Below are 27,938 nucleotides of genomic sequence, written 5' to 3'. Positions count from 1 at the left end.
AGGCTGCTGCCTAACTGTTGCCAGGTCACCTGGGGTGCCTTATTTGCGAGCTTGGGTGACCAAATCTCTGAACAAGTAGCCCGAATGAGTGCCTAACTTATCACCAGGTGATTCATCCTTTTTTTCTTGAAAATTTGATGCCAGCTGGAGATTTAATGGTGAAAAAAAGCAGTTTGGTTGGAGAGAACAGCTGAGCAAATTTCACAAATGAACGACTCTTTAACTTGTAAACGTGTTCGATATTGCTTTCATTGCATTACCTCTTGGTAGTGCACAGAGACTGGGTCACAATGTGATTCCCAAATATGGAAGTGCTACGTCCATATGTTTTGTTAAATTCGTGCATGTTAACTTGCGGGAAGTTACACGACAAAGGAAAAATGTTCATCCCATCAGCTCTCAAGAGACTTATGGGTAAAACATGATAAAATATTCTTTGTAATGTGATTTCTTAACCTTTAATCCTGAAAGAAAATATTACTTGTTGGCACTATTTATGTAGAAATATTTTAACGTGCCACACACGTGCGAATCTCCTTTTCCCGCATTAATTGATCTGGCTCCCAGAAAATTTCTTAGGCTGCAGCCTTGGGTATTGCACAATACTGATAATGTTGTTTGTTGCATAAGAGTGATGGTACGTCTGGGGTGACAAGAGGTGCCAAACTTTTGCCAAAAAAGGCTGTTTCCTCAAGTCAACTTTTTCTTTATCCTTGTGACTTTTGTTTAAACCCATGTATTGCCAACTTTTTCCAGTGACAATTGTCAAGTTGTTATGGTTCCATTTATGTTTTTTTTTTTTTCCAATTTTTGTTTGTAGGTTCGTTTTCCTCATAGAATTACAATTTTACGTGGTAACCATGAAAGTCGGCAAATTACTCAGGTGTATGGGTTTTATGATGAATGCCTCAGGAAGTATGGAAATGCCAATGTTTGGAAGTACTTCACAGATTTGTTTGATTACCTCCCCTTAACTGCTTTAGTTGATTCACAGGTAACTTTGGATTTCTCATTTTCTTACAATTAAATGAAAATAGTGAACTTTAGTTAAGTGTGAACTGTATTTAGTGCTTTGGCACTAATTGGGGAGACTATACAGAAATCAAATCAAATCAGCTCTTGTCAAATTGTACGATGGTTTTTGAGGAGAGGGGAAAACCAGACTACCCAGAGAAAAACCTGTCGTAGCAGAGTAGAGAACCAACAACTCAACCCACCTGTGACGCCAAGTCTAGGCTTTTCTTTGTTATCATGGAGCAAATGTCATTTTTCAGAATTTTAAGTTGGCTGAAGCCCCTAGCTGAATCCTTATCCCTCAGTTTTGTGTGGGTGGCATCTCACATCTTCACCAGGGATGTAGCTAAGAATAAATTCATCCGGTTGAAGGTTCTATTTAGGTGGTAGGGTAAGTTTGTCCTCTGAGCATCAAGGGGACCTGCTAACAAGATCGTAACACTTGGCATTCTTCAAGATGGTGAATAGGGAAAGACACGCACAACTGTACTTACAACAATGCTTTTATTTCATTTCCGTTATCGATAAATTCCAGTGGTAATTCTGTATACTAACAGATATTCATTTTTTTTTGATAACATATCGAATGAATTTTAAACTTTGTGGAGAATAATTTGCATCTTCCAAGTCGCATCCATCGACAGCCTAAATTCAGCGGGCAATCACCCCTTTCTCAAGCAGTGATTTTCACCGGCAGCTGGTGCTTAGGGACATCCCCACTTCACATTTTGTTGGTCTTTCCCCTCTGAGCCAGATTTGCATTCCAAAACTGTGAAAATGATAGCTCATGTGACGATAATGACAGAAAAGTACTCCGGATGAGGCTAGAGTCGCATGCCAACAGAAGATCCAAAGTGAGGTCTGATTATGGATCAATCATATTAGCATTTAATGGTCAAATCCCCTTGGAAATTTTTACGTAAAAGCTATAAGTTCACAGAATTCAGAGAAATTAGAGTTGGGGAAAAGAAAAAAGAACAGTAGTCCAGTTAAACTTCTTGTTATTTTATTTTTATTATAACTTTGTACTTCACAATAATTATATTTAGCTGGATTACATTGCTTATTGGGCGATTAAACCTCAATTTTTAGTCACCCTGGCACCTTTTAAGTCACTACTGGCGACCTGGTGGCTGCCAATTTTACCCTGCTCAATAATTTTACTGGTACACTATTCTTTGTAAAATTGCAGATATTTTGCCTTCATGGAGGGCTATCACCATCCATTGATACTTTGGACCATATAAGAGCTCTTGACAGAATTCAGGAGGTTCCTCATGAGGTTGGTAGAGTCACTCACTCTTTTTAATATTTCTGTTGTGCCCAATGATTTAAACACATCACACTGCTATTTAATGACCTCCAAGTGATCTCATTCTGCAATGATGAGGGCCATATAATTAACCTGTTAAATATTTTCTTATTGTGTAAAAAGTTCATTTAATTAAACTCGCAACCAGTAGAAAACATGTCTTGCCATTTTCACCTTAAAAATTATCTTCTTGTGCATCCAAAGTTATTTAATGCTAACAAAACTAGGAGCCAGTTGGCTCGCAACTTGGGTGTTAGAACCATGAGTCTTAATTTTTAGCTAATGAGTGAGGTAAGGTAGGAATGAAGTTTTAAAGCGACTTAAATGGCACTCGCTTGTGCAATCACTCCATTCCGATTAATCTGTTTATTAAACTCTGAGTTTTCCTGTACGTCTCCCATGCTAAGTTTCCCTTTTGTCCCAGGGTAGGTAATGGGCCTATCTGCGGATGGTTTCTTATTCATTTTTAACAGTTTTGTCGCGTGGATAGTATCTACGTATCTTAGCTATTGCATTTAATTTGTTTTTGTAAGTATGCAAATATTGTATTAATTCATCCATTGTATTTTTCTTATAAATGGATTTAAATTCAAATTGTAAAACTCGTCACAACTGAAGATGGCATAAGAATGTCGAAACATGTCTTGTAAAAAAATTTAAGATGTTGTTTTATTTCTTCAAGTTATTTCTCATCTGCTCTTCTTAAGATTCTGTTAGTCCTTTTCTTCCCATTTGATCCTTTGAGATGCTTTCATGACAGAATTTCACTGAAGTTAATTCTTCTCAGGAGGGGTTGATATCTGGATGGGAGCTCATGGAGATTAACCATGTGCATCATAAAAAATGCCTTTTTTCAATCAGAATACTCATATTTGAACGGAGCACTGACCATTCATCACTTGAGGAGTCATTAATCTGAGAGTAATCATTGATTATGGAGTGTGTTCGTTGGGACAACTTTGGAGGCTGGAATCACTGGACGAGCCAAGATGCCATGAAGACGATTCATTTGTGTAAAGAACATCTATCAAAATTAATGGAATGTGGCGAAAAAGAGAAACTATGGAGTAAAACATCCCTCTGGCACCCAGGGTATATCAGAGTATTCTTGAGTAGCAAGACCTAATTCCACATTGTGTAGGTCACAGTTGCATGCTCTGCTCTAGCTTTCCTCTTTTGAAACCACTTGAAACCTTATTTGTAGCCTGCACTAAAATCGTAGAATTCATGTTGGCTTACTTTTGCAGGGTCCCATGTGTGATTTGCTGTGGAGTGACCCAGATGATAGAGGAGGCTGGGGGATCTCTCCACGCGGTGCTGGATACACTTTTGGGCAAGATATATCAGAAACTTTTAATCACACAAATGGCCTCACCCTTATTGCCAGAGCTCATCAACTTGTAATGGAGGTAATTGCCTTTCTAAAATAATTTTATGCATGTAAGGTTACTGTAAAGAAGTTTTCTTCTTTCTTCTAAAGACTTGTGTACCTAGGGTTCTTATTAAGAGCCAGTAACCGGTTTTTTTATGGGCTTTTCAAGTACATTTTTAGAAGCAATGTTGATGGAAATCTAGTAAGGATGAGCTGCGATGTTTACCGGACTCCGTTATTTCATTACCTGGTGGTGTTGTCTTTTATCCTCTTATTCAGAATCTTAACAAAAACCCTGGTACCACAGCATGTCTGAGAAAGCACAAGTCTGAAGCCATATAACTTAACCCATTGACTCCCAGGGGTCCCTCATTGACAAGTAAAATCTTCTGGTGTTAGACAGAGTAAATTACTAACTACATGTACATGTATGTCCAGTTCAGGCCAGTTCGGGAGTCAAAGGGTTAATTAAGCAAGTCTTTTTCCAGAGTGCTTAATGAAATAACATGTAATATTGAAGGACAAAGAAGAACTTCCAAAAGAATTGCCATGCAACATGATAACCTTTGTTGTTTTTTCCTGCGTCTTGGCTTCAGTGTCCTTTCTGTTAACATTTTCTTGATTTTGGTCACTGATGTTGTTTCTTCAAATTGTTGAATTTTAGACCACTTCAATTACTTGTAATAATTGTACTTGTTACTTGTAAGTGTATATTTACTCAATGGAAAGATCATGGTCTTTTTAGATAAAAACAATAGAAAAATTCCATACCGCTTTTTCCTTCTGTCATAAGATTGTCTTTTAAAACTTGGAATTTTCACTTCCGGTGGGGTACAAAACCACAGTAGTAAGGAGACTGAGGATAGCCGAAACGTGACCAGGGTTTGTGCTACTCCTTGAAGTCCTTCAAAAGCCCTGGAATTTAATTTTGGACTTTAAGGGTAATTGAAAAGCCCTTGAAAAAAAAAGGATTTGGTGGGAAACTGCTTGTAAAATCCTTGAATTTTTGCTTGGGTGTTGACCTTTGCATCATGCTACATGTAAGTTAAAGAGCCATTTCAAAAATTGAGGCCACATATGACTAATGGGGAAAAATTAAATGCAAAAATCAACATGCCTCTGTGTGCACTTAACTCGCAGGACATGGGAAAGAATATCAAGGTAGCCTTTTTCAGCAACATGATGTATGGCATAGAAATCTTCTGACTAACACTCCTTGAAAACTCCATCTTTTGGTTATTGAAAATTCCTTGAATACTACTGGAATTTTATGACGCTAAATATCATTTAGGCAAAGGTAAAACCAAGCCAGGGAGGTTTGGAGGGGCATTGCCATGTGCTTTGGCTTGAGTCACCTTGTTGCTTACTCGCTTGCTTTTCCCTCCCTCCCTCCCTTTTATGTTTTAGGGTAAGTATACATTCCACACACTGGTCTCAGTGATGTGTTGACGGTGCCGTGGGAGATTGACTGTGGTTCAGTTGCCATGGTGACCTCCTTGCTGCTGACGAGAGTGCTCCTCCTCTCTTGCTACCTTTACGGTATCTGCCCTCCCGTAAATTGGCTTAGTGTTTTTAAAAATCAAGTACAAACCCTGTGTGACGTCAAAACAAGAATGCAGGGAATTTTAGGGATAGACATCGGGTGCGCAGGTGGAAAACGGTGTGCCCCTACTGTAGGTCAACTAATTACATCAACTGCAGTTAACGTTTCCATTTTACCATATGTTTTATCAATTTAGCCATGTCTGTAAATGTAACGTAGCTTGTATTTGTAAATCGTACTTTTGTAACGCTGCTAAATGCTTATGGAGCCAACTTTTTTGGGACCTTGTGTCCGTCAGTTTTGCCCCTCATCTAGTCGCCACGCTTTTTCTTATGTCTCTTAATATGTAATTATATTGTTTGCGAGCTAGGTGAAAGTATCTAAATAAATAAAATCAAGGGTTTCAAAATGTTTTAAAGTAGGCGGCTGACTTTGGAAAATTAAGCGGTTGTGAGACAATGTAGGGGATCTGGGGGCATGCGGCCACAGAAAATTTTGAAATCTAGAAGCTCGGAAATGCCATTTGCAGCATTCTAGCATCAATTTCAGACAATGGCATTGTTACTTAAAATCTGCATTTTGAAAGGCAGAAATAAGTGAAACGACAGTCATTTTAAAAGTGGGTTTAGATTTTACTTTGCTTCCACGTGTGCAAATACTCGGCAGCCAAATGGAAAAAAAAGTTGTGTTTTGCTCAATTTAAATTGTCGCTATTAAACAGCAGAACAATTTTAGATGGCAACACTCATTCTACATGTAGTTTGATTCAAGACTTTTCCGTCTTTCCTTAATGATTCAGAGTAGTATGAATCGCTTCTATAGGGGAGATATCTGTTTGCAAACATTGCTTTTGTCATTCAAATGTGCCAACCACAGCAACAAAAGACCCTTTGTTTCAACAGCCAATGAGGCTCTGGTTGACACATCAGTGACAATAGGACACATCAACGATATCATCACTATAATGCGTTGGGCACCACGCGTAGACTGTAATCTAAACGAGGTTGGCCTGGCCACTTACATACAATCAAGATATCAACAAAGCATGTCAATGTGAACGGCCCGTGTGCGGCGGACAAATTGAGCTTTCTTTTGAACAAAGCTTACATGTACATCCTAAATTGCATTTGTTTATTGCTGCAAAATTGAGTGTGAAGTCACTCTGCCGTCTTAAAGATTAGTTGATAAGAAGCAACGCTCAGATTGTTTTTCACAAGCTGATTGTTACGACCAGAGTAACTGGTGACATGCAATCAAGTTGCCGGCGGAGTTATTGTTTTGTGACCACTGAGACATTTGTTCTTTGTCTAATTTAATTATTGCAACCAAATACAATGCATCTAAAAAGCAAATTCAGCAAGTTCTGAATCTAAAAAAATGGGAAAATTCTGGCCCAGAAAAAATTTCATTCCTGTTTTGACGTCACAGTTCTGCTATCCCCAGTCTCCTTGCTAGCACTGTTTTGTACCCCACCGGTAGTGAAAATTCAGTTTTAAGAGGCTAAAGGGCAAGGAAGGAAAATTGGTATGGAATTTTTGTAATAATAATAGTTTTTTTAATGCAGAAAACCATAATGTTTTTATCGAGTTAAAAAAAAAATCTGTCATACACACTTTAAGCACATGCTTTTAACTTTCAGGGATACAACTGGTGTCATGATAGGAATGTAGTAACAATATTCAGTGCACCTAACTACTGTTACAGATGTGGAAATCAAGCGGCCATCATGGAGTTAGATGATGCACTCAAATATTCTTTGTAAGTGTTCATCATTGTAAATGGTTCAATAATCTGTTCATATACCCCTTTGTAGAATTACTCTGCTTGGCAAACAGCTTACACTAGAATATGATCCTGGGATGGGATAAGAAACAAGTGAAACAACAAAATAAGTTATTTTTCAGCTCAACACTAGAATGATGTTAATGTTTTCCGTTGTTTGTCAATAAATGTGATGTATGGGTATTTTTTTTTATAGCAAGCATTTGACATGGGTTTCATTTTGTTTGGGATTCGGGAAATGGAATAGCCGTGCTTACCACTTTCCAGTTGTGTTTATCTTTGCCACTTTCTTTGTTTATAAAAAACGTGCATTACAGTAACAATATACCAAGCTCTTTTGCAAAATGCAGTAACACAGCTGTTGTGAACATAGGAGAACTCTAGATCAAATCTCCCTTTTGCTTGAATCTGGCTATTGTTTAGTTAAAGAAGAAAATGAAGACTTGTTTTGCTGGTTTTCCTCTTTATCATTTCTTCCCACTAATCTCTGGATTAAACTTTTTAATCACAGCCTCCAGTTTGACCCTGCACCAAGACGAGGAGAGCCCCATGTCACTCGCCGAACCCCTGACTACTTTTTGTGATGAGTTGTCGTTCTCCTGTAACTTGCAAACTGTAGCAAGTAGTATAATGTAGTTGCAACTTTTTAAAACTCTGTTGGACCAATGTGTGAGAACATCTGAGTGTGCTTAGTGTTGAGCTCGCACCCAAATACAGCTTTTCCTTGCCTGCCTATTATTTTTAGCTGCGTAGCTAGACCTGTATGCAAGGTTGCAGAAAACAGAGTCAGGAGGAGGGGTTAGGGTGAAACGTATGAAAATAATCATAAATTATGCAGTGAACCTCCTTCATAAAATTCATAAAACTTTGCTTGAATGCAGTTTTAAACTTGTAAGATTTATTTAAATGTATTTTCCATGGCTGTTTGCCCTGTAATGACTTTGTCAGCTAATCAAAGCAAGAAGAATAGATTTTCTTGAGCGGGAACTTATCCTAATCTAGTGGTCACTGACCTTTCCTTGCCTTTACCTTGCAGAGACAAAAAAAAAAACAACATTGCTAAAAAAGTGCTTAAGGGTCATTTTCATGTGGAAAGTATTCTTTAAATCCATGAGCAAGTTAATGACAGTTAATTCATAGTTAACTGCCAAAATACTTGGTAGTGCGTGGTTAATGGAAACGTTAACACCAGGAGCTGATGAATTATTAAGGATCCTGCAGTAAGGTCGTTGAAGCACCACCTACTGCCCCTGTTACATGTATGTGCAACGAACAGGAATGACCGACAAATGATTCGTATGAAAACCCTTCCCCTAATTGTAACGTAAAGCTGTGTATTCTTGTCTGTCATTAAACTATACATCATAATTATTGTTGTTGCCTAAGCAACCCAAAAGGGACTTGAAAATTGGATGTACAATAACTAAGAACTGTAATTTACATTGACGCTATTACGATATGTATCTACGGGCTCTTGTTATAGATGAAGTTGTTAGCCCTCCTAGCATTCTCCTCAACCACATTCTCCTTACCAGATTCCAACAATTCATTGTATTTAGCAGAGATATTTTAGAGGACATTTGAAGGAGAATGTTGGTCAATATAAAGTAATAATCATTGTTGCAGTGATAATAATCTGTTGTTAGTTTAACTGAAATGCCTGAATTTGATTTATCCTATTTTGTAAAATGCGTTGTTTCAAAGGAAGATTAATCGGAATTGCAGATTCTTACCTGAAGTGAAGACCCATACTCGAATCAAATAGCTGTGTAAATCAGTCTGAGTAGGACAAATGACCAAACTGACAAAGCCTCTACGGTTCTTTATTCAAAGTTTCTTTGTGTTAACCGTTCATAGTAATGGCTATTGCTTCAGTAAAGCAACATCGTGCTACATGTTGAACCACAGACAATGTGGCAAGGCTGTGCATTGTTAGTTTTAAGGGAAAGTTCGTTCCTCTGGTGGCGTTCTTCCCCCATGCGTGAACAAGCCGAGTAACGTGGCTTATAAAAACCCAAACACTAAGGTTATCACCTCTCTACAAAATCGTAATCGTTTTCCGAGTAAAATAGGAACGAAAAAAGAACTAGAGGCAACCCGGTTCGAAACGGTAAACGTCGCTTAGAAGCCGTTTGTTGGGGGCTTTACAGATGGTAAGGGGTTTGTGGAGGAGATTTAGTTGTAGAGGAATGAGATTTCGAAAGTTAAAAGCATGAATAAAAACAATGAGCGGCCTTATCCAAGTGACAATCTGTGATTTTGTTTTATTCTTGAGCCACAAAAAGCCGTTGTTTTATATACCGTATTTACTCGAATAAGCGCCGCGGCGCTTATTTAATATTTCGCGCCACAAGTGCGGCGCTTATTCGAGGGCGGCGCTTATTTAAACATTGTACCAGACAAATTTGGGGGGGAAGGGGTTCTCTTGTTCCCAGCTTTTTGATCCCTAAAGTGGTTTATGTTCCCTTGTTCCCAAATATATTTTGTCTTAGCCTGTTCCCCAGGTCAAATAAGTCTTGTTCTCTTGTTCCTCAGAACCCCTGGGAGGCCCTGAATTCTGGTTGCCCAACTTCTCCCGGTTTCTCCTCACGAACAGTTGCTGGACTAGTATCCGCGAAGTTGTTTTTCTACTTGTATTTGTTTATCACCCAACACGACGTAAATGTTCGCTATCCTGACGCCTGGGTGAGATTTATTTTTCTAGACGTATGCGTTACATAAGTATGGATCCTGGATCTGCAGACGCTATTTGTTTGGGACAAGCCCCTTTAAAACATTGTATATTACATTAGCAATTTTGTCATAGGCTGAAGCCGTCAAATGAACACCATCACTACATAACATCTCATCCCGCGAAATTTGCATTTTCCTGTCGACATCAGCCAGGAAAACCTTCCCTGATGAATTTGCAACAAATTGTCTGATCCTCTCGTTCACTTTCGTTCTGACCTCCTTCATCGAGGGTATTTCAGCATTCCCGTCTTCTCTTTTCTCACATTTTAAGGCTGGAATTGTCATGGCAACCGTTTTAGCACCAAATCTCTCGGCCTCGTTATGAAGTTGAATAATACCATTAAAAATGGTGAGTTCGTCTTGAAACTTCTTCCATGGTGCCCATATACTCTGCATGCTGATCAAATCATTTGTTCCTCCTAAAATTATAACCCAGTTGTATTTTCCGACTGCTCTTTGTAAAATACTCCTCATCCTCCATAACATATCTTGAACCTTCTCACCTGCAACACCTGCATTGTGCAGTTCAATATGGCGATTGCCGGACTGAGGTTCCATTGTCCCATTTGTCCAGCGATAGTTATTCAAATACTCTTGAAGCTTTATCAGATATGGATGAGATCCTGAGCTTGTTAATCCCAAGGTCAGGGAATCTCCGAAACATAAAATCCGGACAAGTTTTTCGCCGCGCTTATTTGGCATCACTCTTCCTAACACAATAGTATACAACACCACTTGAAAGCATCGGAGTCTTGTGAAAATAAACATGTTTAATGAAGGTGCTTCATGAAACTGTTCCTTCTTTTCAAACTTGAATCTGAATCGGTCCCTCGCGGTAGTTTAAAAATGCATCTTTTACCGCAAGGGTTTTTTGAATTTACTAGATTCTGCCTATTTTTGAAACTGAAAAGCATGTGTCTTCAATTTTGATTACCTCAGGCTAGGCAGAAAGTGTTTTTCTCTCTTTGGTCGGATTTGAGATAAATTTTAAACTTGTTCAAAACGATAAAGGAGGAGAATTCCATGTTGACGTTCGTATTTAAACGAGTCTTGTTATCTTGCACACAGTATTGTGGAGGCTTGGGGAGTGATGGTACCTGTTTTACAAAAACTACTGAAAACCACAATTTCTGTTCGGTAGCGGGGTGGGGGTGGCAGGTTTGCCGTTTCCCTCTGTTGCAAAACAACTCTTGGTGAGAAACCATCAAAAGACAAATGATTTCCTTGAAAATGCCCAACGCATTTCCGCACCATGGCCCCCTCCGAAATCGAGGAAGGTTTAAAACGGGCTAAACGTATTTGAATCAACACCAACCCGAGTACCAGGGACTCTATCTTTCTTTTCACCGGTGATGACAGGTTACTTGTTGTATTGGTTTTATCCTAAACAATATGCCACAGAGTTTTGTGCAGGTAATCTGGAATAAATAAGCACTTGTAAACTTTTCAAAGACCAACAAAGTTACACGAGCCTGGAGGGTGAGTTCACTTAGTAGTCTGAAAACCTTAAAAGTACTTATTTATTCCAAATAGCAAGAGAAAAGTTGTGATATTATCAATAACACACATAAAAAGCTCATCCGGCTTAAATAGGCAGATGCAACGCATGCGTATCGCACAATTACGAAAAATTGCGCTAACCAGGACTCACACTTGATTGGTTATAGTTTCCTTGATCATTGAATGAATGAGCAAGGCATGCTTAAGTCACGTCTTTCGTATTTCGGTTGGAGGGCCCTCGGGCCCGTTATTCAAGTGAAGATTGTGACGAAATGGCCGTCCGCAAGCCCAACGAAAATTAGGGGATACAATGACATCTCACGCGTTTGTCTCCCTTTAATCTTTCAAGATTTGGTGATTTCGTAACATTACTTGCGAACTTTTTGCTCAAGCTATTGAAAAAGACAGCGACCGAAAGCTAGGGAGAATGAAAAATGTTATCTTCATGACACTAATGGATATATCAAATGATACGATTGCCCATGTCTGCCCACTATAATCTTTTCAACTCAGAATGACGCAAAATTTGCATATTTAAATGGACAGGTCAACATTTGTACACGTCCATGTTGTTGGCAATGATTCGAGGATGAAAAGGTAACTGAACGATAATTACGACGTGCCCTGGCGAGTTGATTTCGGTTGTGCTTGAAAAATGTGGACCAAACGAGTACATCCGAGGCCATATGCGGTCGTCAGTGTATTTTTGTTGATATTATTTTTGTTAGTATTATATACACTTCGGTTGGCACTTAACCGAGCAAAAACAAAAAGAGTGATTAACATTTTGTGTTTTGGAGATTCGTTGACGGCCGGTTCCTTTGACGTAGCGAGTGAAAAAACTTCAACACCAAAGCGACATCCATATTCAATAGCGTTGAAGAAATACTTCGACGAACGTGTGCCAGCTAAAAATGGAGAAGATGTAAGACCTATGTACGAAGTCCACACCGCTGGGATCCCAGGCGAACGAGCGGTCGATCAAATGCGGCCACGTTTAAAGAAACGTCTTCGAAGCTCTGCCATAAAATACGACTGGGTAATTATTCTCGGAGGTACAAACGATTTGCGGAAGTACTTGAATAGTTCTTCCACCGGAGACTTCACGTCCATTTTCAACGCCTTGTTGGAGCTTCATGAGATAGCGCACAAGCTTGGTGTGAGAACTGTAGCTGTTACCATTCCCGACAGAGAATGTACGGGTGCTGGGACTTGCTTGCATTTAAAAGAAATGCAATACCAAATAAACGAACACCTGCGAGACTTTGCCTTTCAAAACAAAGGTGAAGTGGTCCTTGCTGATCTTGCCAAGGAAGTTGTTTTTTCTCGTGACGGTAAACTATTTATTGATTGGGTTCACTTTACTCCACAAGGCTACGATAAGATGGCGGAAGTAATTTACAAATCAATGAAAGAGTATGTCTGAAAAAAGGTCAAATCCGCCTCACTTTGTCAGTTTTGGAGGACTTTGTCCTCCCAGCTGAAAACCGCACGGAAGCTGAGGCTAACAAGGTCGATAGATGTCTGACGCGGCCACGCCAGAAAGTTTAGGCCATTTCTTCAAAGCGAGTCTACGTGCGAAGCTTTTTTTGGATGGTAATTTGTTCTACTTTACATATGAATGAAAACGTATTTTCATAAGAAAAACTTCGCACTTAGACTCGCTTTGAAGAAGAGGCAGACGTGAACTCGGAAATAGTGTAAAGATGGCAATCAGTCCCTTGCCCCAAGTGGATCACCGAATGAAATTGACTAATTTGAGAAGCAAAGCAAGCCACATCATATAAAGAGGGGTGTATATGGGTGTCTAATTTTAGGTGAAACTTTTGGAAAATATCAGGTGCGCGAGTTGCTAGGTGGTTTGGGCGAATAAAACTGCTTCATGTTCGCCTTGTGCTCGTTCTTTGGGACTGACCCTGACTCATACACAGGTACTTTGACATTTCTTCGTGATTATTAGCATATCTTGGAACATCATCACCTGTAAAAAATTACTCTTTGGGTTTCTTGCAAAGAACGGGAGAATAATTACAAGAAGTAGTAAAAATCACATCCTCACAATGGCTGATATAAGTTGTATCTAGTTGCAATGAAACCTTTACTTTATTTAATAAACCTCTAATAATTAAATTATCTGTTTTACAAATGATATCGAGGCCCGCATAACTTACGGATAAAAAGTCGATTGTCACCGCAAACCTTGCCGATGCCCCCCTCACCCCCTAATACCAGGCAGTATCGATGATCAATATTAGTCCTTGGGGAATCTTGTGACTGACATTTAAGGTGGTCAATGAAATTCGCCATATGGGGAAAAAATCCTTTTACTTCTCTTGCGTAGGAAGAAAAATAATTTAACGCCCTCTGATAAATAGCTTTACTACAATTATTAATTCTCGACAAAAGTGAAAGCTTTACTCATGAAATTTGTAAATGAAACGCTTGCGAAAAAATTGTTTAAAAACTCGCGCTTTCTTACAACCTTTCTCAAAATAGACGAAATGGATTTATCCAAACCAGCAAAAACCCGTATTCCCGAAATCGTATAAATCAATCAGTTAGAAAATCTATCATAGATATCTACTTAATCAAGCTTTATGTAAAAAACGAAATTACTTAAAAATATCCAGTGAATTGTACGATAGTAATTCCATTGTGTCGACATCGACCAAACCAAAAGCCCTCCCTTTGATTCCTGTCTTGTTTGTAATGCTCGGGTGTTGAAAATCCAACACCGAAGTAACAGACCTTTTCTTTGAGTAATAGAAGTCCGGGATCTGGCTCACGACGGTAAAGCACAGCCAATCCGGCGGGGTACAGTAAACACCCGCATATAAGAACTTAGATTTTTCCAAGTTAGGCTAAATAGGTTCTTCTAAAAATGGTATTTACAGTAGTTTTAGGCATTCTCAGTAGGTTCTTATTTCCGTTCTTATTTCCGAAAAATATATCTACTCTATGATGGAATGACTGATTTCCTCTGATGAGGACGCTGATACCTTTATATTTCATAACTATGAAAAATAAGTTTTGAACAAGATCTGTGCAGTTTAAAGTGCAATTCGTTCCAGTCGCTTGACTTATTTTTCACGCTAACCTAGTTCTTATGTAATGGCGGTCTTAAAAGAAAATCAGCCTAATCAACTAGCACGTTTTTAAATTCTAGGTTCTTTTAGACGGGTGTTTATCATATCTGCTTTTTTTTTTGTCGTTACGGGAACTTTTAAGCTTACCGCTGAGCCAGTTTAGCAATGCTAGCTCCCCGTACTGCTGAATTGTGATCCACTATAAGTAATAATTTTACACTTTTGTTAAACGCATAACATACTTTACGCGCAGGGATTCCACGTACGTTAGATCTTTTAAATGTAAAAGCTTGTGAAACGCAGATAAACATGTTGATAAAATGAATTGTCTCGTTCTCTTGGATATTTCAAGTCCTAAATTCTTAAATCGATTCCTCTGGGTGCCAGTGGATTTTCTGAGCGGTGTTACCTATTCCAGGTAAAGCTTCTTACCGTATTCCACGGAAAAAAGTTACCCTAGGTATACCTGACACATTAAAAAAAAAAAATAAACTCTGCTCTCAACACAGCCCAAGATGTTCAAACCAAACTTCATAGATGCAAGTTTCAGGTTGTTTCAGGTTAAGTGAAAACTTCCGCCGGGACCATATATTCTGAACTTCCGATAGGAGGTCGAAGGTCCTCGTTCTCTAGGAAATGAAGGGGAAGTTCCACGAGGTACCCTCTGACGTCTCTCAGGCGAGCGCGAGCTTGGCCTGGGGCCTCTTTGGCAAGGGATTTGAGGCTCTAAAGGAGACACACATTAAGACAGACATACCATGCTTTAGCAAAGATAATGAGTTTAGGGTTATTCATGGTCACGACCATGAATATCATATCTTTATTTACCCTAGGATTTTATAGTAGCTTGATGTAGCGAGTATATCCCAGCAAAACCATGATACACCACAGAGGACAGACCACAACACCGGGAACTACATGCCCTACTCTTTGCGAATAGAGTGTGGGTTATTTTACGTCCCACAGGATTATGAACGTTGAAGGTTGTGAGACGGAGACCACGGTTTATCGTCCTTATCCGAGAAGACTAGAGAGTCTAACCATTTGCGAATTACAAAGGCAGCATTTTCTCCTCAGTTATTTAAAGACCCTGAGTGTTGGTCCAGCCAGAGTCGAACTCACGACCTCACGCATGGCAGCCCGGTGCTCAACCAACTGAGCCACCGGTGCACGGTTAAGCACAAGACGTTCTTGAGCTACGCACGAAAACCGCAAGCTCATTTGCCACAGGAGGACAAGTGGCTTGCGGTTTTCGTCCCTGGCTCGAAAACATCGCGTGCTGAACCTCCTTTAAGAATAATTAATCAGGCCTGCCAATCCGACTGCAGAATTCTTGCGGATATTGTGTTGGCACGGTTCCTACTAAATACTGGTAATATTGAATATATGCATGAAATATCATATATTTGAACTGCGGGTTTTGCGAAAGTGATTATCACAGTCTGGGAAGCAACTTGCGCAATTCAAGCAGAGAATCCAGGCTTGAAATCTGAGCTTGATGGCTTAGATGGTAGAGATGGTAGAGATAGTGGTGCGCAATCGCGCGGTCATGGGTCATGGGTTCGAGCCTTGTTCAAACCTGAAATGTTTCAGGCTTCCTTGCAACAGGAAAATCTGGTTTTAACAAAGGTGTTGATAAAGGTCAAATCACGACCGTGAATGATTTGGAAAGCTGACGTTTCGAGGGTTAGCCCTTCGTCACAGCGAATAGAGGAATTGTGGGTGTTGTTGGTTTTTATGCGGGTGCGGAAGAGCTTTGCCATTGGTGGAAATATGGTAACATGAATTTGTGTATAAATTTAATGGAATGAGAGGCGTTCATTGATTCCGTGAGGATAGAATGTACCTAGTTGAAAGATGAATTTTTGTTCCAGATTCTTACGGCGTTCTGTGTCCCCGTGGTGTAAAGATAGGCCGTAAATTGTCATGTTGTGATGGGAGTGATTGGCAAGATTAAAATGGCGCGCAACTGGTTTTGATGCATCTGTGTCGCTTTTTCCACGTCTCGTAGGTGTCCGCGAAAGCGGTCCGCCAATCTTCCCCCTGTTTCGCTTATGTAGGTCTTCTTACATAGTGTGCAGGTTTGTAGGTGTGCAGGTTTGCGGAGATGCATGTAAAGTGGTCAGTGATTTTAACCAACAAGAAGCAATTCGGAAACTTTCGGACACCACTTTTTACACCAAAGTCCTCACGGGAACATTAGAACCCACAAATGACCAGCTCCCAACGTCAGTGGCTTCATAGCTCAGTTGGTTAGCACGTCGCACCGGTATCGCGAGGTCACGGGTTCAAACCCCGTTGAAGTCTTGAATTTTTCAGGCTTCTCTACGCAATTGCAAAAATTGCGTTCATACTTGAACTGCGAGGATCATAGCTTCACTTGAATTTTAATACATCGAAAGTGGCCTTCTGCTCTCGTTGCCGCCCAAACTGCAATGATCACTTTCGCTTAGATACTGGTTAACAATAATTCTTCAAAAGCGAGGTAAATAATTGTTTTAGTATAATTACATAGGTGATTACAGTCCTTGTATTTGAAAAATACCCATTTTCTTTAAAACAAGAATTACTTTCTTCGTCTGCCACCTCGACAAAACGGCTTGCGGCCATTTTGAAAAAAAAACCCGCTTAGGTTGTTATCGCGAAATAACCACCTCAATTGCAACCAATCAGCGCAGAGAATTTCAGTAATCACCTATGTATTACACTAATAATTAACAATTATTCGCCGAGGCGAAGTGAAGTGAATATTGATGAATATTTACCGAGACTTAGTCGAGGTAAATATTCCCCAATATTTACTGAGCCTGAGGCGAATAATTGTTTTAGTGTAATTTTCAGCGGTGAATATCAAGAAAGTGCAAAACAACGGGATAACACAAGATAAAAAGGCACGAAAAGTGCTTGATTGGCTTAGCAGCCTCCAAAATGTTATATTCACCGGGTAGCACGGTGAATATAACACTAAATTCTTATATTCACCGCTGAAAATTACTACTAATAGTTATTACTACACATGACCCAAACCACTCTACATTTGTCATTCAGAGGCACTGCCAGGCATTTGAAACGCAGCTTCGTTTACGAGTCACTAGTAAAACCTTCTCACCCTCAAGTCAACTCGCCTGAACAAGCAGGAAATCTAGGGTTACCAGGGTACTTATTTGCGCGTGGATAGAATGTATTGTTACATGCCTCGCTTTTTCAAAAGAAGTCGATCCAAGTTTCTCTCGAAAAAAAATCGTAATCTATCAAAAAATCATTCAAAGTGCTATAGCCGTATTGAACTTACGGTAGTAACTGAAATGAGAATGTTGAAATTGAAGTTGCTTTTCGAAATTCAAAACCAAACTCAACCCTAGGAACTGTATCTTCTACACTTCCGGTTGTCGATGCAAACGAGCGGAAATCTGAAACCTTACCTTATACGTGTTTAAATCAGCAAAGGAACGCACGTGGTCAGTGGGGATACAGTGGAACACCTGTCAAGTCAAAAACAACAGTTAAGTCGTCTTCCCACTTTATCATTGCAGCTGGTGATTGGCTCAGTTTAAAATCTCGCCGCACACTCTCTCAGTCAATAAGCAATTGCGACTTGCTCGAACCTGTTTTCCATCGCATAGCACTGTCTGGGTGTGTAAGGGAATCTTTGCTGACGTCATTGTTGACATTCTGTTTCATAACACACGAGTTTGCTCACAGAAGGCATAATGCTGTTTTACAAATTGACTTCTAAACGGTAAAAGTTAGTTAAATCTCCAGTTTTAAGCCTTTTAGCTTTAATAGAGGTTTTCAATTGAGCGACTTCACGCAGTGATTGGTTCAAAGTTCTCGCGCCACTTTTTCAACCACTCAAAAGTGAAACCAAAACCAATCATGGCTTGCGGGTGCACATTTTCCCGCGCTTTGTGTTGCCTACTTGTAATTACTTCGAGTTTTGATTGGTTTACTGGATTGTCTCCGTCCTTTTGATTGGCCGAAGTAATTACTTTGGTTTTAGTTTTACGTTGTTTTACGTTGGTTTTACGACACTCGATTAAAACTCGCTCTAACAAGCAAGTTATTAGCCAATCAAAAACTGATAAATTCTTGGGTGGCATAAACGCTAATCCCATTCATTCTTTGTAAAATTTCGAATTTTCAAAGTATCATTGCTCAGAAATTATCTGGTAGATCGGGTTCAAATTTTCAGAGATAGCTCATTATGCAATGCACTTTCAACATTCAGTACTTTTTTCTTGGCTAACTGATTAGAAAACGATAGCCTTATCAGTGCTAACGAGGTAAAAATGTCAACAAAGATTCCCTATTTGAACACGGCTCTACAAAATGCTAGCGACGCGAATAAGTAAAGTTTCCTTTTTTGAGGGAAGTTGTTATACGCTTGGGAACGTTGATACATTATTTGCGAAGTAGAGTTAAAACTGCATTGTAACGTTACTCTGAAAAAGTTGAAATGACAAAATCGTGTGATAGATCAACTTTAATGCTCTTAAGGACAGCCTCTACATTATTACCATAACGTCTTTACTGGAGTTGTCGAATGGACTGTTACGATTACGTTATTCACTGAGGAATTCATCCATTGCATTCAAGTTGTTTGTAAACTTAATATCAACCCAAACTCTATCTAACCTTGTCATAAATTTCAGTGTTTTTCTTGGCTGTCGCCTGCCAAAGGTCCTAAATTTTGAAAAGTAAAAAATAGAAAAAGTAATCTTCATGTAATAACATACAGCTTCACCTCACTCCTCAAACGCGTATTGCTTTCATAGATGCAGCACCGGGCGTAGCCTACACTTTGCCGTATCCTCATTCCCGATTTTCCCCGCGGCTGAGTACCGTTATCCATTCGCTAAACCCTGGAGTGCGATACTCGGAAATAAAAACGGTTGACCCCATTAATGGCACAAGCCAAAGCACAAGAATTCATGCAGCACACCCTGAAGTAGAGGATAACTCGTGTTAGTATCACCCAACTAGTGGACTAATGCAAATCCTGCACTACTACTAGAGGACTATTATTAATACGCGAATGAAGGGGTTAGTTTCTAAAGAAACTGTGGTGCGTTAGCCCTTCGTCAGACGAAGGGCTAACGCTCGAAACGTCAGCTTTTAGAATCTCTGTACGGTGACCAATTGACATTATCAACTCCGTTGATAAGCCAAATTTTTGTATATTATTAATAGGCCTCGAGTAGCGAAAAGCGTGACACTTTCTTTCGTTTTATTCCCAAATAAATATTTCTTCAACCTGCATTTGCTAACTTTATTATTGCCTTTTGTGTCCGACTAGCTGGGTGATACTAAAACAATTAGACCCTTCGCCCTCATGGGTCACGGGTCAATAGCCCATTCGGCTTCGCCTCATGGCCTATTGACCCGTAGCCCTTGTGGGATACGGGTCTAATTGTTAATTACTAAAAATTGAACTACGGATATCAGATTTCCAGCATTTACATTGGCTCGCCGGACACAGGCTATCAGTTCATATACCTGCTGTACCTAATATGGTCAAGGAACGCGTTAGCAATAAAGGGAGCTGAAAGCACCTTTGCAGCTCTGAGAAAAAAAGGCCGACAAAAGCCGTTTTGGACCGGAATTGACCGAGGCAGAAATCGATGCTTTAGTCGAAAATGTTGTTGATCCTTGAATTCTTAATAAAACAATTATTCTACTCGGGCTTGCTGGATATAAAATGATTATAACCAACTCGGCATACGCGCCTTCATATCCAGCGCGCCCTAGTAGAATAATTGTTTTTATAATCCGTTTAAACACGATCTTCAAGTTGGTCCCTCGTTGTTTGACCGTATGACTCACCTTGTAGAAAGTGTCGGATACAACATCCCTAATGTCGTCATCAGACGTTGAGTCTAACATACCCAGGTACTCTCTAAAAAGAGGAAACGACAAGGAAGTGGATAGAAACTTCACATATTACGACTGTCTCGTAAGTGGAGCATGAGAAAGCCTTTGAATTACAACACATACGATACAATACATATATAATTGACCCCACTCCCCATAGGGGCTTTTCAGGGCCATTATCACACCATCACAGAACAACAACAACAAGTTCAACAACAGTTGGTGTAGGCAAACCAGTTGGCTATTTACAGGTGCAGCTGGGAAGTTGAACCAGGGACTACCAGATCAAATTCAAAGAAGTGGTCAGAACGAGTCTTGAACTCGGGAAATCCGGATCTCAAGGCAAGTGCCCTAACCACTGGGCCGCCGTGGTACTGCCTCCACGATTTAGTGCTTCAGTCTTCTTTTACATTATCTTCCTCCTTTTTCTCTTCCAACGGAACTTCTTCTTATAATGGGTATAGTCATAATCGCCTTAAAGGGGCTATTGTACGCAAAAAGATGTAATTTCATGACACCCAAAATGCTCAAACAGTAGAATGAAACATTGCAATAAGCACTTAAAACTGTTGAACAACGTCATATTTAAGAAATACAAAAAAATGGAAAGAGAAGCATAGATGGACACAAATGGACAGGATTGAAACGGATCGCATTTGGGTAATCTTGTAAAACGTCGGCCCGAGGTTTTTCATGTTTATGGCAAATCGCCTAGAAAATGGTCGTTTTTGCTCAGAATCATCTTGTTTGTGATGTAACGATGCTTTTATCAGAAAAGGAATTCTCCATTACCATTTTCGAGTTTTAAACTAGTGATTAACTGAAGATTTCCCCAAAACACCCGAAAGTAACGTGACATAGCCCCTTTAACCATCAGTCGCCGGTATTATCACCGTGATTGCTATCCCACTAACTCAAGATTGATATCTCGGAAATAATTACGTGCGCTCTTTACCCGATATGAATGAAAATTTGCTTCAATGGTCCAGGCTTCTTTGCCGGTTCCTTCAAAGAAGTAGTACCTTTTCAAACATTTCTCTTACCTGAATAACCTTGATCTCAAGCTGAAGGCAAAGCGTCCGGCTTTGTACTCCTTAGCATCCATTACGGACGACACCTGACAAGGAGGGATATATGTTTTTCACATGTCAAGTCTCTTCAAAACGAGGGCCGGGATATCAAGAAACTTTGCTCCAAATAAGTTGCACACCGTTTTATCAAGGGTCAAAAAGTAAGCTCTTCTCTCCTTCCCTGGACCTCAAAATACTACTCATAATAATAATAATCACTTTATTTAAGTCTCAAGGTTACAACGGCTGTACAAAAATAGTCCAGTTTCAAATCGGATGCATTATAATTTAAATACACTATAATAGAGGATACATTATGTACCTAGGTCAACTTCTCCATGACCGCTGAATAAAAACACTGAGGACGCATTTTTACAGGGTTGGCCTCTATCTGAAGCGAATATATTTACAAATTCCAGCGAGAAGATGACTCGTTTACGACTCTGTCTATAGCTTAGTTTATTGCTATTGTCTATTGCTTAGTACCTAGGTCAACTTCTCCATGACCGCTGAATAAAAACACTGAGGACGCATTTTTACAGGGTTGGCCTCTATCTGAAGCGAATATATTTACAAATTCCAGCGAGAAGATGACTCGTTTACGACTCTGTCTATAGCTTAGTTTCAAATTTTAGGTTCCTTCCTGTCGGTATTTGTGAATATATTCTTTTCAGATGGAGGCCAACCCTGTAAAAATATTTTAAGCAAAAGCCGATACAACGTAGATTTGATTTTAGTGATGTACTATATTTCGGCTGGCCAAACCAGCCTTCTTCAGGTACAATGAGAGTTTACATAAACTCTCATTGTACCTGAAGAAGGCTGGTTTGGCCAGCCGAAATATAGTACATCACTAAAATCAAATCTACGTTGTATCGGCTCTTGCTTAAAATATTTAGTTTCTCAACTTGAAATAACGCCGATCAGATCAAGCCACTGATCCAACGTACACCGACAGGAAAATTGTCCACGGTTGCTTGCTTCGAAACCCTGTAAAAATGCGTCCTCAGTGTTTTTATTCAGCGGTCATGGAGAACATTGGGGTAGATACGTTATGTATGGGGACATATAACGTACCTACCAACATTGGGCTTTCCAGAGGATTAAAATAAGTGAACACACGCATACCCTTCAAAACGTCTTATTTGTACGAAACGGATCACACGGACTCTTTACCCTCGTAACTGTTTATGACTTACAAATTCTCTGTCCTTCACAATGGCGGCTATTTCCGAATCCCTACTTCCAAGCAAGCTACGGTCGTTGATGTTGGCTAAATGAAGACAAAAGCACATCAGGCCACCAATATAAGCGCTTAGTGAACCAGTGACAGCAATGTTTGAGAGAGAAATCTTTTCAAAAACTCGGTGTAGTGTAATACTCAGTTGCTCTCGACACTAAAGAAGAGGATGGAACTTCAAAGAAAAAAGTTACAAATCTTGTTTACTTCACAGTAATAATTAAGAGACAAGTCACATAACCAAGCTTTTCAGACAGCACCTGATCCAATAATGACTGTATTATCATCAACGATCATCATCTTGCTGTGAACATACACTAACTCCGTTACCTGGCAAACAAGACAAGCAATAGCCATTTCACGACAGAGTGAGTTTATCCCTTCCTAGCACATGGCTCAATTTAATCTGAAGGGACGGCCCATAGATTATTTCAATTGGTTGAACATCGCACTATACAGTACGCGGGCTTGCGGGTCCTAGCGAATTTGCCCCCCTTCCCCCACCGGTCCAAATCCGGTAGCGAATAAAGGCCCTCCGGGGGACCAAACCCACAAGCGGATGTGTATCCCCTTCACGGATTTGGACCCCCCTCCCCCCCTCCCCCATCATTGCAGCTTACTTAGCTGTTGTTCGCGTGTTAAGTATCGACTCATCAAGTCCGTTGTATTTGCGTACCAAACCAGGAAGATCGACTCACCTAACTTTTCGCTGAGTCAAATAAAGTAACAGAATTTTATAAGCTTGCACGCCTCTTTAAAACTCGTTGTTCAACAGCGGCAAATAACCATTTTCTCATTTGGTCATGTAAATACAGCCTTTTTAAAACACGCATTAATTCAGTTGCAGAAAGTATTGTAAGTTACAGTTAAGAAAGTTTGCACTTGCATTTCCCTGTCCCAGTTTCATAAACAATCGATCCAACACGGCGGGAAATCTTGCATTCTTGTTGTTTGACCTGATTTCAACCATGATTGCTTGCTTTCAAGAAAGAGAAAACGGAGGTATTCGAAAACGCATAAGTGTGGACAGGGCTTTAGGATCTTCAAACAAATGAATAAAAAATGCTTCCTGAGAAATTACAACAGCAAATGGTAAGACCCTCAAGTCCTCTCCGATAAGACGTCGCCTCACAACCCTTGCTGTTAATATAGGGCATGGAGTTCCCGGTGTTGTGGTCTGTCTCTACCAGCAGGTGGTCGGGCAAGCCTTGATCCCACACTAAAGTGTTGAGACTTTACGCGTTTTTCAACTTTTCGCCCTGCCCAACGCAAAAGAAGCGTTAACTACCCAACCGTGTCGCAATGGGGGAGGGCCGAAGCCCTAAATAGATATGATCGAGGAAATTTAAAACGTCTCGACAATTTTGTCCAGGAGTATGGATTCTGACCAAAAGAAACCACAAATCCAAAATACACCCAGAAGCCAGTGACTAAGATAACTGCTAGCATTCCACTTCCAGGTTAGGGCTGCGTGCAAAGTCAAGTAAAATCTGAGTATGATCGACTTACAGGCGTGCCATACATTTCAGAGTGTGTTCTCAGTCCATAGAAGGAGATGTACTTGGAGGTATCACCGACTGGAGACACGAAAAAAAAAATTAAATAGTTTACGTAACCGAGCACAAGTGCCCTGCCAAGAGGAAAGACTGAAACAAATGCAAATTTAAGATCAATTTTTTTGTGTGACAATGGAAAACAGTATGAACGAAAAAAAAAAAAATCTTACCAAGCTCTTCGAGTCTTGCCAACAAGGACTGCGAGCCACGGCAAATTGAGCGATAATTCCAATGAGTAATGACGCCGGTCGACCGACCAGTGGCTTTTCCAATCTCCCCTAAAAAATGAATACAACACGATCATCACTCAAGTCTGTCTTGGTCGCCCTTTGAAGAAATCAAAGACCCTCAGCGTAACAATATTGCTCACTCAATTACGAGATCACTACTCGTGTTTTTCAACCGAAACAAAAGAAAATGGTTGTTAGCGACTTTAGTATCCTGATTGACGGCCATGTCGTCAGATCATACAATAGGAAAGCGGCTCCAATCTCCCCTAAAAAATAAATACAACACGATCATCACTCAGTCTGTCTTGGTCGCCCTTGGTCATAGACCCTCACCGTAACAATATTGCTCACTCAATTACGAGATCACTACTCGTGTTTTTCAACCGAAACAAAAGAAAATGGTTGTTAGCGACTTTAGTATCCTGATTGACCACCATGTCATCATATCATACCATAGGAAAGCGGCTCAACTCCGTTTACCTTCAAATGCTGGCAAAAGTGGCATGACTACGATGACTTTAAAGTTTTCTTCTTCTCTGCAAGGAGAGACGGAAAAGAACAACATCTGTGAATAATAGATATAGAATATGCGAATTTTTTCATACGATGGAACTGTGGAAATTAAAATTAGTGAGTGGAGATCAAGCAGTTGCAAACAAAGCCTGAGAAATATCCAGGATTGAAGAGATATGTCCATAAATGCAGGCAATGGCAAAAATGGCAGATTTGACGAAATTTAGCCGCTTGAACGGGACAGCATTTCTGAGATGTAAAGGCTGGTTACAATCGACTCGGCTGGGAGGATGACCCTCGCATCCAGGACAATTTTCCTACAAATGAAAGGGGCCTAATTAAGAATGCAAAATCCCGCGATCTTGATTAACAAGTTTCACTTCATAATATAATAATAATAATAATAATAATAATAATAATAATAATAATAATAATAATAATAATAATAATGCACTCGGTGGAGGTATAAAAGAGACAAGGAAGGCACTAGAAAATATTTTTGAAACAAACGATCTATGCAAAAAGGTTGTTGCGGAGAAGCAGAAGACAATTTTAATGAACAGTGAGACAATAATCCGAATCGAAAAGTATTATCAGGACTTGTCCAGAGTGACATCAAGTAAAAATCCTGATAAAAACAAAGTTGTGAAAGGGGCCAACAAAATTCTTGGTGGTCCCTCAATTAGGCTATATTGTTTGAATTTGAAATAAAGCTATAATCTTTACATAATAATAATAATTTATTACCTCTATTGCGCAGGTTAGCAAATAGTTTCATCAAATGCACATTACAATATGAATAAATGGAATTAGAAATAAAGAATAAAATAACCTTTTAACAGTCATAAATAAGGCTAGTGAATACTAAGTAAACAACATCGTCGCTCTTTGGAGGTTGGGTGCCCGAAACATCCTGGAGCTTCCACTATTGGCAGCCAGCTCCAAGATGGAGACTGCACCGATGGCTGGCAAAACCTGACAACCCAGCCATGAGCCCCCACGCCCCCGAGAAGAATGGGCACCCGTCACACTGATACACAGTGGAAAGCAGAGGGTGGGGAGGGAGGAAGGGAACAAAAACCGCTAAACGCTCCACACACAATGCTCCTACTTCCCGCCACACTGATAAATAAGCGATACAGCCCAAAGCACGAGGTATTCCACGCATGCGCCAGTATACTACAACCACTGACCAATTGGCTGCAGTCGCTCCTAGTTGTTTACTTGGTTAAACTTCGTTTAACCTCATTAAAATCCAAGTATGAGGACTAGTATGACACATGCATGTAAATACAATTGTATTAAAGTAAGAACAAAGCAAGTAAAGATCAGTCCGACTAAGGTGTTAAGAATGCTTTGGTAAAAAAGTGCGCTTTAAGGTGGCGTTTGAAAATCGTTTATATCACTCTTGCTTCGCAGCTCTTCTCTCTTTTTACAAACGGAACTTTCACAACTTTCACAATTAAGACTGCAACTCTACTCTCAGCGTGAACTCGAAAATGGTTTATTTTCACTACACTATGGTTCATTTATAAACGACTTAAGTAACAAAGCAAACCTGTGCGCTCTTAGTATCCTCCACAAAAGGTTTTGGCAAATCTCATTCTTGACGTTGTCGATGAACAGAGAGGAAATAAAAAACTGATTCTATACGAAAATAAAACCAACACATACAAAATTCAGTAGTATTGATATCTACAAAGTAATCAAACACTGTTAAACGTCCGGTGACAAAAGTTTGCATTCTTATTTCGTTACTTATCCTCTCCAGTCCAATCATTTTACCTCAATATAAATGAAGTGTTCAGCTTCCTTTATTGCCTTGATGTAAGCCGAATAGATAGAGCATTCCACAGGAATACCACCCGACCACTCACACAAGGAACGAAGAATCTGATAAAGAAAGTCGTTCTTTAAATAACACCTACAAGTTGCTAGCAGAGCCTGCCTTGATTCCCCCCCTCCACCCCCCCCCCCCCCCCCGCACACCCAAAAATAAAGGGAACAGGAAACCATGCTTTGCTAAAACATGGTTTCAAGTGATTTTGTCAAATTTCTAGGCTCAGTGTGTTTAAATGGTTGTTGCCGACCATTTACATTTTATATGGATCGAAGATCAAAATTAAGCCTACCGCTAGCAAAATTCACTGTTTTTTTCTACCGAAACATGAAACTTTCGGACAACCAGTTTGAAGTCATACGATTTGGCCCATGTTGGAAACCGCCTTCAAGGAGCAACTAGGGAACACTAAAGAAATAATTTGAAATGATTTCTACAGTGTCGTTCTCCCTTGGATACAAGAAAACCATTTCTAGGGAAGTGAACAGCACTTTCCCAATAGCGTAGACCGCATTATAGCCCTGTAACCACGCCATTTCTCCGACAGTTTTTTCGTAAAAATTCGAACATATTTGTCAAGAGAAGTTGTAGAACAGGCTTTTTTGTCTAAAATTACCAGAAGGACTTGCATGAGCTTTAGTACCTTGAAGAAAAAAGACAATCATTTGCTACCTGACAATCCACTGAACTCGTGCTGTTCGAAGCCGCTGACCTGTCAGTGACAAGATCAGAGTACGACTTTGGAAGCAGGAAAGGAATGTCGGGATACATTTTAACCTTTCCACACTGGAAAAAACAGAAAACGAAAAAATACAGCTGATACACTGGACAGAAAAGGACGGGATATAATAGAGAGTAAAAACCCGAAATTCCGGTTGACTTTCTCAGTGATTTTAGATATCATTTAAGCCTATGTTACACAAAGCGGAACACGCAAGAATACTGTAGAGAACATTATAGAGTGTTTTCATGAGACGTCAGGGCGGCCATGTTGGTGTACCCAACTAATCCTACGGGAAGTGAGCTCTGTTATCATGTAAGCGTTTTCTTTTGTTTCGGTGGAAAAACGAAGGTTACTGATCACATGAGTGCAACACTCTATTGGCATTTTTTTGTTGCTCTCTAAACTTTTTGCAAAAAGTCAGTTCTGCTTTTCGCGACGGTTTGTGATGACGCTGCAACGAATTTTCTACACATTGCAGTGTGCAACGTCCTCTGCGACTTGTGTCGTATCGTTTTAGGGTGTCCTCCTTTGACGATAACAGGAAACGTTGCC

At 39.9% G+C, this 27,938-nt stretch overlaps 4 protein-coding genes across 7 annotated transcripts in view; 2 read left to right on the top strand and 2 right to left on the bottom strand.

Moving 5' to 3' along the window:
- Positions 1-9,267, top strand: part of LOC138032332 (serine/threonine-protein phosphatase 2A catalytic subunit beta isoform) — a 17,459-nt gene extending 8,192 nt beyond the window's left edge. For both annotated transcript variants that reach the window (XM_068879990.1, XM_068879995.1), the window contains exons 4-8: positions 821-994; positions 2,207-2,296; positions 3,574-3,735; positions 6,881-6,999; positions 7,535-9,267. In XM_068879990.1, the coding sequence (XP_068736091.1) occupies positions 821-994; positions 2,207-2,296; positions 3,574-3,735; positions 6,881-6,999; positions 7,535-7,607 (618 nt within the window). In that variant the 3' untranslated portion in view covers positions 7,608-9,267. The remainder of the gene's footprint in view (positions 1-820; positions 995-2,206; positions 2,297-3,573; positions 3,736-6,880; positions 7,000-7,534) is intronic.
- Positions 9,268-9,768: 501 nt separating this feature from the next.
- Positions 9,769-10,524, bottom strand: LOC138037689 (uncharacterized). The gene has a single exon (XM_068883591.1). The coding sequence runs from the start codon at positions 10,522-10,524 to the stop codon at positions 9,769-9,771; it is 756 nt and encodes a 251-aa protein (XP_068739692.1).
- A 1,666-nt stretch (positions 10,525-12,190) lies between these two features.
- LOC138037688 (uncharacterized) lies at positions 12,191-12,682 on the top strand. Its single transcript, XM_068883590.1, has one exon. It carries the CDS (start codon positions 12,191-12,193, stop codon positions 12,680-12,682), a length of 492 nt encoding a protein of 163 aa, XP_068739691.1.
- Positions 12,683-13,564: 882 nt separating this feature from the next.
- LOC138032308 (phospholipase D1-like) overlaps positions 13,565-27,938 on the bottom strand; it is a 33,290-nt gene continuing 18,916 nt past the window's right edge. For all 3 annotated transcript variants that reach the window (XM_068879976.1, XM_068879970.1, XM_068879975.1), the window contains 13 exons: positions 27,335-27,448; positions 26,608-26,715; positions 26,381-26,469; positions 24,790-24,845; positions 24,250-24,357; positions 24,033-24,100; positions 22,784-22,853; positions 22,483-22,556; positions 21,257-21,330; positions 20,166-20,238; positions 18,978-19,025; positions 17,765-17,824; positions 13,565-15,068 (listed from right to left, as the gene is read on the bottom strand). In XM_068879976.1, the coding sequence (XP_068736077.1) occupies positions 14,904-15,068; positions 17,765-17,824; positions 18,978-19,025; positions 20,166-20,238; positions 21,257-21,330; positions 22,483-22,556; positions 22,784-22,853; positions 24,033-24,100; positions 24,250-24,357; positions 24,790-24,845; positions 26,381-26,469; positions 26,608-26,715; positions 27,335-27,448 (1,107 nt within the window). In that variant the 3' untranslated portion in view covers positions 13,565-14,903. The remainder of the gene's footprint in view (positions 15,069-17,764; positions 17,825-18,977; positions 19,026-20,165; positions 20,239-21,256; positions 21,331-22,482; positions 22,557-22,783; positions 22,854-24,032; positions 24,101-24,249; positions 24,358-24,789; positions 24,846-26,380; positions 26,470-26,607; positions 26,716-27,334; positions 27,449-27,938) is intronic.

The sequence above is a fragment of the Montipora capricornis genome, chromosome 2 (assembly GCF_036669925.1).
Source record: "Montipora capricornis isolate CH-2021 chromosome 2, ASM3666992v2, whole genome shotgun sequence".
Lineage (NCBI taxonomy): Eukaryota > Metazoa > Cnidaria > Anthozoa > Scleractinia > Acroporidae > Montipora > Montipora capricornis.
The sequence above is the reverse complement of the archived record's forward strand: the minus strand, read 5'-3'. Positions and strand labels throughout refer to the sequence as shown.